This window comes from Staurois parvus, unplaced genomic scaffold (genome assembly GCF_062004578.1).
Source record: "Staurois parvus isolate SC_StPar_1 unplaced genomic scaffold, SC_StPar_1.0 ptg001111l, whole genome shotgun sequence".
NCBI classification, from domain to species: Eukaryota; Metazoa; Chordata; class Amphibia; order Anura; family Ranidae; genus Staurois; species Staurois parvus.
The window spans coordinates 317,071-330,025 of record NW_028318907.1 but is presented as its reverse complement, the minus strand read 5'-3'; the positions used below and the strand labels follow the sequence as shown (position 1 = coordinate 330,025).

The 12,955-nt window shown below is 40.9% G+C and overlaps 1 protein-coding gene across 2 annotated transcripts in view; it reads left to right on the top strand.

Moving 5' to 3' along the window:
* The window catches only part of LOC149440125 (C-type lectin domain family 2 member E-like), a 43,271-nt gene that overhangs the window by 20,165 nt on the left and 10,151 nt on the right, over positions 1–12,955 (top strand). The window contains exons 3-4 of one of the 2 annotated variants that reach the window (XM_089658897.1): positions 915–971; positions 11,086–11,196. In XM_089658897.1, coding sequence (XP_089515023.1) covers positions 915–971; positions 11,086–11,196 — 168 coding nt within the window. Of the gene's footprint in view, positions 1–914; positions 972–11,085; positions 11,197–12,118; positions 12,333–12,955 lie in introns of those variants that run through there. The other variant, XM_089658898.1, reaches the window with a different exon arrangement.

Here is a 12,955-nt window from a genome sequence, read left to right as displayed (position 1 = left end):
TCAGGTACTTTTATAGCACTGTCAATTTACACAGTGCTTTGTATATATATATTACATTCACATCAGTCCCTAACCCTCAAGGGGCGTACAATCTAAGGTCCCCAACTCACATTCCTACATTAACACACTAGGGCCAATTTATACAGGAGCCAATTAACCTACCAGCATTTAAACGGTGCCTCGGGACTGTCCATAATTTTAAAGAGTGACTTGACTGAATAAAGCTTGAGAAACACTGCTCTAGATATGCTATATGGCCAAATGACTGTGGACCCATGACCATCATGAGTTTGTTGGAGATCCCATTCCAAAGCCATGGCCATTAATTTGGAGTTGGCCCTTCTTTGTGCCTCTAACATCCTCTACTCTTCTGGTACAACATTCAATAAGATATTGGGGTCCACCTTTGGGAATTTACACCCATTCCAATTCATGCCAAAGTTGTTCAGTAGTTTTGAGGTCAGGGCTCGGTGAAGTTCACTTGAGTTCCTCCGCATCAAACTGGTCAAATTATGTCTTTATGGAGCTGGCTTTGTACACAGGGGGACAGTCATACTGGAATGGAAAAGAACTTTCCCCAAAGTGTTACCACAAGGTTGGAAGTGCTCAATTGTCTAAAATGTCTTTGTATGTGTCAGCATTGACCACTTCATGTTTTGCATTGTATTGTTATTGTTCTGTCCCCCTTTGTAATGTACAGCGCTGAGCGAACTATTGGCGCTTTATAAATACTGTATAATAATAATAATAACTTCACCAAAAGCACCAGAACCCATTTGGAGTCTACAAACATTTGGCCATACAGTGTAGCTGTGCACTTTATTTGCTGCTGCTCCTATATTGTACATTGATATATTGCTGTCCTAAGAGTAGATGTATGAAATGTAATGGGGTTTTTTTTTCTCTATTTACAGGATGTTTAAAACCCCTCAAAAACAAATACCCTGAAAAGTCTGCAGATAATCATAAAGGTATGAAATATCACACATATGTACAAGGACTGTGTACTGTATTTAGCTGTATTGTTGTTCCTTTGCTGGATGTTTTACAGCTTTGGTTGGTGTTTGAACTTGCCCAGGAATTTGCATTGACACCATGTTATTTTGCATTCAAATTTTACCTGTATAGACCAGCTCAAGAGTCATGTAAAGCACAATATCTTGTGATTGCGATCGCATATTTCTCTGCGGATAAAAAAAAAGCAATTGGCAAATAATTAGTATTTGACGTTACGGCTCATCGCATCACTTAATATTGCACATTTCCGACTGGTCATTGGAAACTTCTGTACAACAGCTCAGCCTGCACCTCAGAAAGGGAAGACCACATCAACAGGTTGGAATGGAAGGCTTTTATGTGGAATAATTCATCTATGGTGCATAGTGCCTTATTGCACAGTAGGCTACTCATGGTAGTTCTGCTCCAATAGGCGCTGCTCAGGGAGACATGAGCATTGTGGATCGGAGTGGACATAAGGAGCAGAGAGCAAAAAGATGGCAGCCAGAATATCACTTTGTTTGGTTAAAATAATCCATTCTCATCAAAGACCAGGATAACCAGCACCATGATGAACGGGAATATGAACCAGATGTCACATACATGGAGACAGGTGAATTAGGAAAGGTCCAGGATACAGATCAGCTCAGCTGCCCAGCCTTGAACCCATGTAAGTGTGCAGCCATCAATAGCAACACACAGTATGCAGCACTCAGAGGCAGAGCTAGGAAGCTGCAGGAAAGGGGCACAGTATGAAAACAGGGAGAGCTGTCAGCGGTAACGGGAAACAACAACAACGTGTTTCCAGTCATCAAGACCCTTTCTTAAGCCTGGGAACCACCACTACAGGAGAAGATTTAAACTCTAAATAGCAGGAAAACCTGGAGAATTGGCCATATCACTAATGCGGCAAAAAAATTATCACAATAAAATAAGTGAGAGAAAACTTTTTTTCACAATACTGTGTTCAGCTCAAAACTCTCACAGAGACCTTTTGGAGATAATGCATCAAGCTTGTAAATCCAGAATGTCTCCCCTTTTGCAAACACATTCTTCAGGGGGGAGACTGCTTGGTATGACTTTTATGATCCACACTATAAGACCCAAAGCAGAGCTACCATGCATTTCCAAGACTGCTTGGTATTCCTTCTATGATTCATACTATAGGACCCAAAGTAGAGCTGCCATGCATTTCCAAGACTGCTTGGTATTCCTTCTATGATTCATACTATAGGACCCAAAGTAGAGCTGCCATGCATTTCCAAGACTGCTTGGTATGACTTCTATGATCCATACTATAGGACCCAAAGTATTTCCGAGAAATGTCTGGTAATGTTGTGATTAGAGATGAGCGAATTATTCAAAAATTCGATTCGGCTGATTCGCCGAATTTCAGGAAGAAATTCGATTCGATGCGAATTTATTCGCTACGAAGTTAACTTATAAAAAGGGTTTCTAGGCTTCAGAGAGCCTTTAAATTAGTGCAGAACACTGTACCTTTAATTTAAATGCCCTTGGAGATGAGGAAGGAGAAGGAGAAGGATGAGAAGAAGGAGAAGGAGAAGGATGAGAAGAAGGAGAAGGAGAAGGATGAGAAGAAGGAGAAGGAGAAGGATGAGAAGAAGGAGAAGGATGAGAAGAAGGAGAAGGAGAAGGAGAAGGATGAGAAGAAGGAGAAGGAGAAGGATGAGAAGATGGAGAAGGAGAAGGATGAGAAGAAGGAGAAGGATGAGAAGAAGGAGAAGGATGAGAAGAAGGAGAAGGATGAGAAGAAGGAGAAGGATGAGAAGAAGGAGAAGGATGAGAAGAAGGAGAAGGAGAAGGATGAGAAGAAGGAGAAGGATGAGAAGAAGGAGAAGGATGAGAAGAAGGATGAGAAAAAGGATGAGAAGAAGGAGAAGGATGAGAAGAAGGATGAGAAGAAGGAGAAGGATGAGAAGAAGGAGAAGGATGAGAAGAAGGAGAAGGATGAGAAGCAGGATGAGAAGAAGGAGAAGGATGAGAAGAAGGAGAAGGATGAGAAGAAGGAGAAGGATGAGAAGAAGGAGAAGGATGAGAAGAAGGAGAAGGATGAGAAGAAGGAGAAGGAGAAGGATGAGAAGAAGGAGAAGGATGAGAAGAAGGAGAAGGATGAGAAGAAGGATGAGAAGAAGGAGAAGGATGAGAAGAAGGATGAGAAGAAGGAGAAGGATGAGAAGAAGGATGAGAAGAAGGAGAAGGATGAGAAGGAGGATGAGAAGAAGGAGAAGGATGAGAAGAAGGATGAGAAGAAGGAGAAGGATGAGAAGAAGGAGAAGGAGAATGAGAAGGATGAGAAGAAGGAGAAGGATGAGAAGATGGAGAAGGAGAAGGATGAGAAGAAGGAGAAGGAGAAGGATGAGAAGAAGGAGAAGGAGAAGGATGAGAAGAAGGAGAAGGATGAGAAGAAGAAGGAGAAGGATGAGAAGAAGGAGAAGGATGAGAAGAAGGAGAAGGAGAAGGATGAGAAGAAGGAGAAGGATGAGAAGAAGGAGAAGGAGAAGGATGAGAAGAAGGAGAAGGATGAGAAGAAGGAGAAGGATGAGAAGAAGGATGAGAAGAAGGAGAAGGATGAGAAGAAGGATGAGAAGAAGGAGAAGGATGAGAAGAAGAAGGATGAGAAGAAGGAGAAGGATGAGAAGAAGAAGAAGGATGACAAGAAGGAGAAGGATGAGAAGAAGGAGAAGGATGAGAAGAAGAAGAAGGATGAGAAGAAGAAGAAGGATGAGAAGAAGAAGAAGAAGGATGAGAAGAAGGAGAATTCCAAGCCGGCAAAAAGTGTATCTGCAGAGCTCCGCTATTTCTTAGCGGAGCTCTGCAGATACACTTAGCGGAGCTCTGCAGATACACTTTTTGCCGGCTTGGAATTCTTCTTATTTTCATCCTACTTCTTCTTCTTCTTCATCCTCATCCTCTTCTTCTTCTTCTGAGGATGAGGCTGAGGATGAAGAAGAAGAAGAAGAAGAAGTAGGATGAAAATAAGAAGAATTCCAAGCCGGGAAAAAGTGTATCTGCAGAGCTCCTCTAAGTGTATCTGCAGAATAGAGGAGCTCTGCAGATACACTTTTTGCCGGCTTGGAATTCTTCTTATTTTCATCCTACTTCTTCTTCTTCTTCTTCTTCTTCATCCTCATCCTCAGAAGAAGAAGAGGATGAGGATGAGGATGAAGAGGAAGAAGAAGAAGAAGAAGAAGTAGGATGAAAATAAGAAGAATTCCAAGCCGGCAAAAAGTGTATCTGCAGAGCTCCTCTATTCTGCAGATACACTTAGAGGAGCTCTGCAGATACACTTTTTGCCGGCTTGGAATTCTTCTTATTTTCATCTCACTTCTTCTTCTTCTTCTTCTTCTTCATCCTCATCCTCATCCTCTTCTTCTTCTTCTGAGGATGAGGATGAAGAAGAAGAAGAAGAAGAAGTAGGATGAAAATAAGAAGAATTCCAAACCGGCAAAAAGTGTATCTGCAGAGCTCCGCTAAGTGTATCTGCAGAGCTCCTCTATTTCTGACAGTTCTCTGACTTTCACATTTACAGCGGTTGAAACATTGTATCTGTTTCCGAATAAAAACATCTGTATCCTAAATGGAAACAAATAGATACAATGTTTCAACCGCTGTACATGTGAAGGAACTGTCAGAGAACTGTCAGAAATAGCGGAGCTCTCTGCAGGGACACTTTTGCCGGCTGATCGGGAAAAATCCGATTTGCGCACCCGAAGTAGGCTAATATTCGGATTCGACGCGAATCGAATTTTTCCTGAAATTCGTATCGAATTCCACTTCGCCTGGTTCGATTCGCTCATCTCTAGTTGTGATCATTCTTGCCTTTTTCTATGAATTGCCTTTTGTCCTCTGAAGCTCTGATGGTACACCCTGGTAAGCCACAGTGACATGAAAGGCAATAAATTATAAATTCTGTGGAGCAATTATGAAATGACATGATCGGTGTACTGTCTACTATTCGACTGTCTTTAAGGTAACAATGGACCTTAAAGGGGATCACCCAGCAATAGGGACCATTGTTGATTGGAGCACTGTGCAGGTGACATGGCAGACACACTTGTTATGCAGTCTGACTACATAACAATGAGAGCAGACATAGCTTCAGTTGGGCCTTAAGTCTCATGGAAGCCACACCGAAAAATACAGCAAGTGGATAATGTGGTTCACTGGCATGAAAAAACAAAAACATATTTGAGGTGTCGGGATACCAGATATGCACATACTTTTCCAGGTTACTAAGTCACTAAGGGGTTCATTTAAAAATCAGCAGTACAGCTTAAAAATAACAACCCCCCGCCCTCCCAAAAAGTCACACTTTCATAAAGCATAGTGGTGTGCCTTACAACTGTGCATTGCCCTTCATTGGCTTTGAGAGTACAAAGCCTGTGGAGTCCAATAAATGAATGGTAGAGTGGGAAAAGAATACCTGGAGGAAAGCCTGGTTGCATGGCCTGTCAATGTCACATTTATGACTCTCTCTGCTGCAATGCAGAGGTGTGCTTCACAAATGTGCATTGCCCCTCACTGGCCTTGAGAGTGCAAAGCTGGTGGAGTGCAATAAAAATAAATGGCAAAGTAAGAAAAAAAAGAGGAAAACTCAGTTGAGTGACCTGTCAATGTCAAATGTATGGCTCGTCACCAATCAGGGAGATGCATTAAGCAAAGGAATTATTTGGGGGCACAGCAGCCTCAACACCATGGCCTGCATTTTATGAATGGCCTGTGGGCCATTGGTGGGCCTTGGTGTAGACCTTGCCATGTATCACAGGTAGAGGATAAAAATATCAACTCTCCTTTCTTAATAAGCCCTTTGGTAATGAAGGAGAAAAGAAATGTAAAAGAATAAACTAAATTATTTATTTCAGGTACTTTTATAGCACTGTCAATGTACTCCGCACTTTACATATATATATTACATTCACATCAGTCCCTAACCCTCAAGGGGCGTACAATCTAAGGTCCCTAACTCACATTCATACATACACATACTAGGGACAATTTAGACAGGATCCAATTAACCTCCTAGTATATCTTTGGAATGTGGGAGGAAACCAGAGTACCCGGAGGAAAACCATGCAGACAGTGGGAGCAAACTCCAGGCAAGTGGTGCTGTGGTTGGGATTTGAACCAATGACCCGAGTGCTAACCATTTAGCCACTGAGCTGCCCAATTACATACTGCTTTCATCTTGACGGGTATTCTTCTCAATGTTTAGCAACTTTTGTTTCGGCGATGTTCTCGGTCGTTGATTAACTAAAAGGGGAGAATGGTTGCTTTAGAGTATTCCCTGCACGTGATTGAACGTCTGAAGTCAATTCAACTTCACTGGGTTACGTGAACGTTTTACTCCTTTGGTAAACCAACTCTGTTGTCTACAAAGCTTTCGTAACTTCAAATGATTTCCTTTCTTTTATTAGAATTTCTTTGGAGTTCATCATCAAGATGGAGCCCTTCCTAGTGGAAGTTTCATTGTAAGAAAATGTAAGCTTCCCATGCTTGCCGGTGGGTGCATCTTCATTGCTTTCCATCCTGACTGGCAAGAAGCGAATATGAAACAATAAAAACGTCATTAGGATACAGAGGAAAATTTGGATGTTTGTTAAGTTTGCATAAAATATTGTAGAACATTTTTATTCTTTTTTGAAAATTGGTCAAAGGAATATTTTCTTTGATTCAGGATCAGATTAGCCATCTAGCTGTACTATAATCTGTGACTGGGTCTGGAATGTTCACAAACTTAGGGTGTCAACTTTGGACTACGGTGTGGTACTGGTAAAGTCCATCGTTGTCCTAGGACATTGATTGAAAAAAGCCAAACACAGAAGAGTGTATCAAGTAAGCCATATGTACTGTGCTAAATGGATCATGGAGAATATTGCCTATTGCACAATGTGTAATTGGTAATTCGGTATTGATCTCACCTAATGACTGACAGCTGTAAATGTTTCTAACTCATAAAAATAAACAGAATTTATGGCATTTAGCCATAACCAAGCACTCTCCAACTGAATACAATGTAAACAATTGTGACCTGCTTCTTAGCCATTTTCATCTGATTCATTGTTTTGAATTAGCGTTTTCCTCATTGCTTGTTGCCTTGGTTTGTTAAGTAGCACAATGTAGCAAGCCGAGTTGATGCAGTTCTTGAATACTTCTTATGGCTGTCAATCAGCCGCTTGTCTTTTGTTTTGATCTCCTTGCTGTAAACAAATGTCTCTTATTCTGTAATTTTACATACAAGGAGGGCAACAGTTGGTCACTCTCGCTTTGGTCAACTCATCACAAGATTTTCTGTCTCTGGCTCTCTGTGTCCACGTTTGCTTCTTCATGGGTAGACACAAGTGAAAGAGGATGATTTTTTTGCTGCTTTCCAGTTCCCCCTCCAACCTAAAAAAAGGCTTAATAATTGGATTTTGCCTTATTTTCACCTTGGATGCGTGTTGGTTCTGTGTTGGCCAGTTGTGGTAGTGACTATGGTCAGAAAGGACCATCTAAATTTACATGAAATGCATGCAAAAGGCAATAAGGCAAATCTCTCCTTACCTGAAGTGCACCTACACTAGCCGCCATCAGATAACCTCATCACATGTCAAGATGGCAAATCTTTGTGGGTGGATTTATCACTCAGTGTTGGCCAAGATTGCCTATTCCTACAATAGAATGTGAGATCCTTCCTTCTCTGGATGGTTTGCAGTCCCAGGGAGTCTCCACATTCATTTAAACGTAGACTGTGTAGCATAATAATAATGTCTAAAATAATGGCAATTTATAGCAACTTTGGAAGAACATCGATGGGAAACTCAGATCCTTGGTTATTGCCCTAAAGGGATTCTATAATGGTTTTTGGTTACCTTTTCACACGTTTTTACCTTTACAAGAAGTATTTAACTAGTTTATGATAACAAATAAATCTGCTATCGGTATCTGTGTTGCCTTCCAAAGGCAGCACTAGGTGGTCGACATTGCATGATTTGACTCAGGAGATTCCTTTACTAGTGCCAGTTTGCAGCTGACAAGAAGTTAGGTGCTAAGAATGGAAACAGTACAAAGCAAGCTCAACCGATGAGGGTTACCATCATAAGGCATTTCCCAGATCACAGATCACAGTTTTCAGTGTGCCATCATCATCTAATGAAGAGATATGGATACCTCTGCACACTCAACACGAGAACTCCCGCTTCTGCACCTTAGTTAGTGCCCAGGCACCTCTGTCAGGGGAGGTCCATACTGATTGGAAGTGAAGTCGGAGCAGAGGTGAGGGTCAGAGCATTGTTTCAACATTTATCTCGAATCTGTATGGAGTTAACCCATAAAGCACTGTTGGCTTTTCATTTATTTGAAAGCCATTTAGTTCTGGTAAGCATCCTAACTCACTTTTACCATTACTGGATCTCTGAGGTGGTTCTCTTCAGCCCTATTGGATCAGCAAGTGCTTCTCTGATTTCTGTAATTCCACATTTTTTGCTTGTCCCTCTCCATCCACCACAGAACTCATTTTTTTTTAAATTCTTGATGAAGTCATCATCAAGCTCTTCAGGATCTGTTTTCCTCCAGTGGTGCAGGGTGGAGAAGGCTGTAGGGCCTATGTCACATAGGTGCACCCTGGAAAACCTGGTGGGTGGTGCAGAGGAAACCGGTCATCCAGCTCACAGCCAGCTAGGAAATGCTTTGGATGCAACAGTTAGCAGATAACATTTCCTAATGGATATGAATAGAGTGGGTGGCTGTTTGAAGCAAGCAACCCAGCTATATATATTCTTTAATCATTTCCATGGTCCATGTACACACATTGTGTAGGGAAAAGGAGGATTTGCCTGTTAAAACTTGTCAGATTTCAGCTGTCATTTTTCTAATGCAGACTAAGAGTTTACTACAGGAACTGTTTGCTGGCAGACTTTCTAGCCTTCAGAACAATGGCAGCTGGAATCTGGTTGCTGTTTTACCCTGTACTATAGAAATCTACATCCAGGACAAAACCCCCTATCCTCCAGATGGGGTGGGATAAAGAAAGACCATTGAAGGTAGAAACGATTTCAAACAGACCATGCCCCATCCTAATGCCCCAACCAAGAGGCCAATGTGCACCACCCAAAGCTGTCCTTGGAGTGCGGCACCAGGGTTAGAAGTGAGCTTGATTACAACTGAGAAAAAACATCTACAATATGAATTGTTGTTATTGTAAAACTGTACAATCTATGGCCTGATTAATATGCAGTGTATATATAACAAAACATTTCCACAGGTTAATCTGATCATTTGAAGTGGGCCTTGCATGGATAAATTTCTGAAATGTCACCAAATATATAATACTGTCACCACTATATATTATTTCAAAAAAACTCCATCTTTTTCATTTAAAAGCTGATCTTGAGCTCCAGTCCACTGACTTTCCTCAGGCTGACATGATGTCATCAGTCTGCTGCAGGCAGGAGGAAGAATTTCCTCAGTCTCTCCCCCCTCCAGTGATCAGACCACAACATTTTAACTGTAGAAAGTCACAAGGTGAGAGGCTGCAGCAGGAGATGATTTGCTTAGACCCTGGAGACAAGTTTTACATGATGGTGTCATTTCTGAGCCTGCATCTCAGTCCAGGCCTTGGGTGATGGCTGAACAAACATGGCTCCATCCTTATTGGTAGAGAGAAGCAGATGAATGCATTGTCAGGGGAGTACTGAGATCTCTGTGAATAAACACCTGGAAGTGTTACGGTGACACATCACTTATAATGCATGTAACAAATGATGAATCTGATGGTGGACCCACATAAAAGAGAAACAATACTAGTTTTGGGTCAGTGGTTAATTAAACATTATTTTTTAAGATTGTGTTTTTAAATTGATGTAGTATATCAATTACTCTTTGTATTAAATATTTGTTTTACAACTTAGCATCTATTACAGGGGCAGCCATGACTAAGGATTCAGGGACCCTGATGGGTTTCTAAAGGGACAGCACAGCAGAAGCTGTATACCTTCAGACTCTCTGACTGTAACTCTGTAACCTGAGCAGACACAGAGGAGGCTGCCATTGCTAATCTCCTTCTAAAAATGCTGTTCGGCAGATCTTTTGTCTTCATTCCAGAACAACGAAGATGTGCGCAGACCAGATATGAAGAAGTGCACAGACCAGATATGACCTCACTGACCTCATACTTGCCTCAAAAGTATTGAGAGAGCCAGGAAACCAGCATTTTCAGATGTTGGTCAGCAATGACAGCTCTGTACTTATCTCAGTGCAGGTTTCTATTAAGTATGAAATTCAAGCTCTGGCAGTTACTGTAGGAGTATACAAGCTGTTAGAGGAATGCCCAGGAGACAAAGAAGCATTGTGGGATTATTTTGACTCTGTCACTATGCCAACATCCGCTCTGGGACACGTATACATGCTTGTCTCTGACATTTTCCTTTCCTCTAAGCTCCCTTAAGGCTAAACTCCAGAAATATTTAAAAGACACCAACTAATGAAGATTTCTATCCATTTATATGTCACTGAGTAAATGTAAATACCTGAATTTGGCCTGGTATCAGCCTCTGGTAGTCCCTTTACAGCAGAGCTCAGTTTGGGACAAGGAGATGCAACAGAGGAAGCAAATTAATTGTCTCATGTGCTGACAAGAAGCATGCTGATAGGAGGAGAGAGCAAAGTGACAGATGAGCTCTTAGGCCTACTGCTTCTTCTTTTATTGAACTTTCACAAGCTGGGGGAAAGACAAGACATGTAAGGGCTAGCACAAGTCCGATGTCCTGGCACTTTGTTTGCCCTGGAGGAAAAGAAGTAACATTGTGGGGAGCCAGAAAATCTTGCTGGTGGGGGTTGCAGGCCTCAGGAGGGGGTGGCTCACTGGGAGCCCCCCATTTTTCAGGCCCTTTATATAGCTGCTGTGTGTGTTGATGTTCTCCATGTAACATACAAGCCGCATACAATGACTTCCATTCACTCTGAGCTCTTCTACAAGAATCATGTGATGTGTTGTGTTCATCTGTGACTCCATTATGTTCTGAATTCAACACCAATAAGAATACATATCAGATTTTATGTATCTTTAATGTCTGATCTCTGTATTGTTTTTAGGAGTTTGCCAGAAATTCAGGTCAACCAAAGTTCCTTTGCTCTATGTATTAATTTGGACAGCAACATCAGTAACTCCGATCATCATCCTTAGTGCTCTTCTGGCTGCAAGTGGTAAGTCTGATTTTCTACCAACTCTACAGAATTTCTATCAATAAGAAAACAAGGCAGAATCTGACAAAAGGAAAATCAATATTTCAAAGAACAATTCCAATCCTACAAAATTTCTGCTGCTAATAGTACAATGTGTGTGTATTCTTGTATATTCTAAGAAGGATGAGGAAAGGCTACATCCAAAAAAAAATGCCTCTAGTGTGTATAGAAGCCGGCAGATTGTGCCACCATTTTCATTTGTCCTGTCTTGGAGTTCTTAAGCTGGCCATACACTAGTAGATTCTTGAACAAATATTCTCAAAGACATTCATATGAAAATTCTCAGAACATTCGATGACTTGATAAATGTTGTTCAAAAGTACTTCAAAATGTTGCTTGCTTTTACCATTCGATATTGGAATGAGTGGATTTTCCAAACAGAAACCACATTCCCTGTTTGTTCATTCAAGAATTTTCCATCTTGCACCTCCAGATTTTCTTGTCACTTAGGTTGAAAACAAACATTAATTTGACCCCATTAATGCTTTGAAAATCGTACCAACATTCTTAAAAAAAAACAAAACACATGTTTGCTTTTGCTTGGTCTTCCTGTTGTTGATTTTAAATGATATCTAATCCCCCTCCCCCCCAAAAAAATAATTATATATATATATATAGTAGTTTACAAGCCCTTAGATGTGGTGGCTACATCAGTTTTCTTTTTCCAGTTTTGTTTTCTTTATTTTCACATGGTGATCCTGCAAACAACACACTTCCTGCTGTCACTTCGGGATTTATTTACTAGAGCTGGCTCACTCAGAATCTCATGTACCTGTGCATGGGAGCCAATCAGCTTCTAACCTCAGCTTGTTCAGTTGCACTTTAGCAAAAAAACTTGTAAACTGATTGGTTTCTATGCAGATTCTGAGTGAACCAGCTTTAGTAAATAAACCCCTTCATGTCTACACTAATTTCTCCATGGTATCTATTGAGGGAGCCATGGTTGTCACACAGGTTGGACCATAATCATGTGTGCCTTTGTTCATCTCCACTACATAGTGGGTTGATAGACACAATAGACGTACGGTACTTTTTGCTTTTTTTAACAGCTTCTAAAGGAAATGAGAAGGACTCCGAATATTCAGAAAGATCAAAAGGTATTTTCACAATTTGTACCACTGCAATTCACAGCAGATACACAGTGACCCCAATTACTAAAGGAGTAGAGCATATTCATTTGTAAAGGGAATTTTTACTTATGTTAATGAACAAGGAAAATTGAAAGAAAAATTGAAAGAAAATGAACAGAAAATGGATTTCTGCTTGAACATGATTTGATGACTCCCCAATGGATGATGCGGCATGTCTGTATCTACTCTCAGATGAAATATTAGTTTTAGGTGGACTGACCATTTAACGTGTCACCATAAAAAAACTTGCCTGATGAAGGGGTCCTGCGAGACTCCGAAACGTTGCCTTGCTGTAACTATGTGATCGTTTATTAAAACCTTTGGACCCATATTGGTGATCCTTGGTGTGCTGGTGACATTTTTTCCTTCCATAAAAAAAACTTGAACACAAAGTATTGAGGATTCCCTTAATAGAGCCATTTCCAATGGGCAATGTATTTGTAAAAATATGAATTTTCACTCTTGAATTGGAGAGTCCTTTATATTAGATTACTTGTATTCTCTCCCTGCCAGGGAAGGAGGTTCAGATGAACGACCCCAATAGAGGTTGTCCTTCTCTTGCCTGAGCTCATTGATAGTTGCCAAAGTTG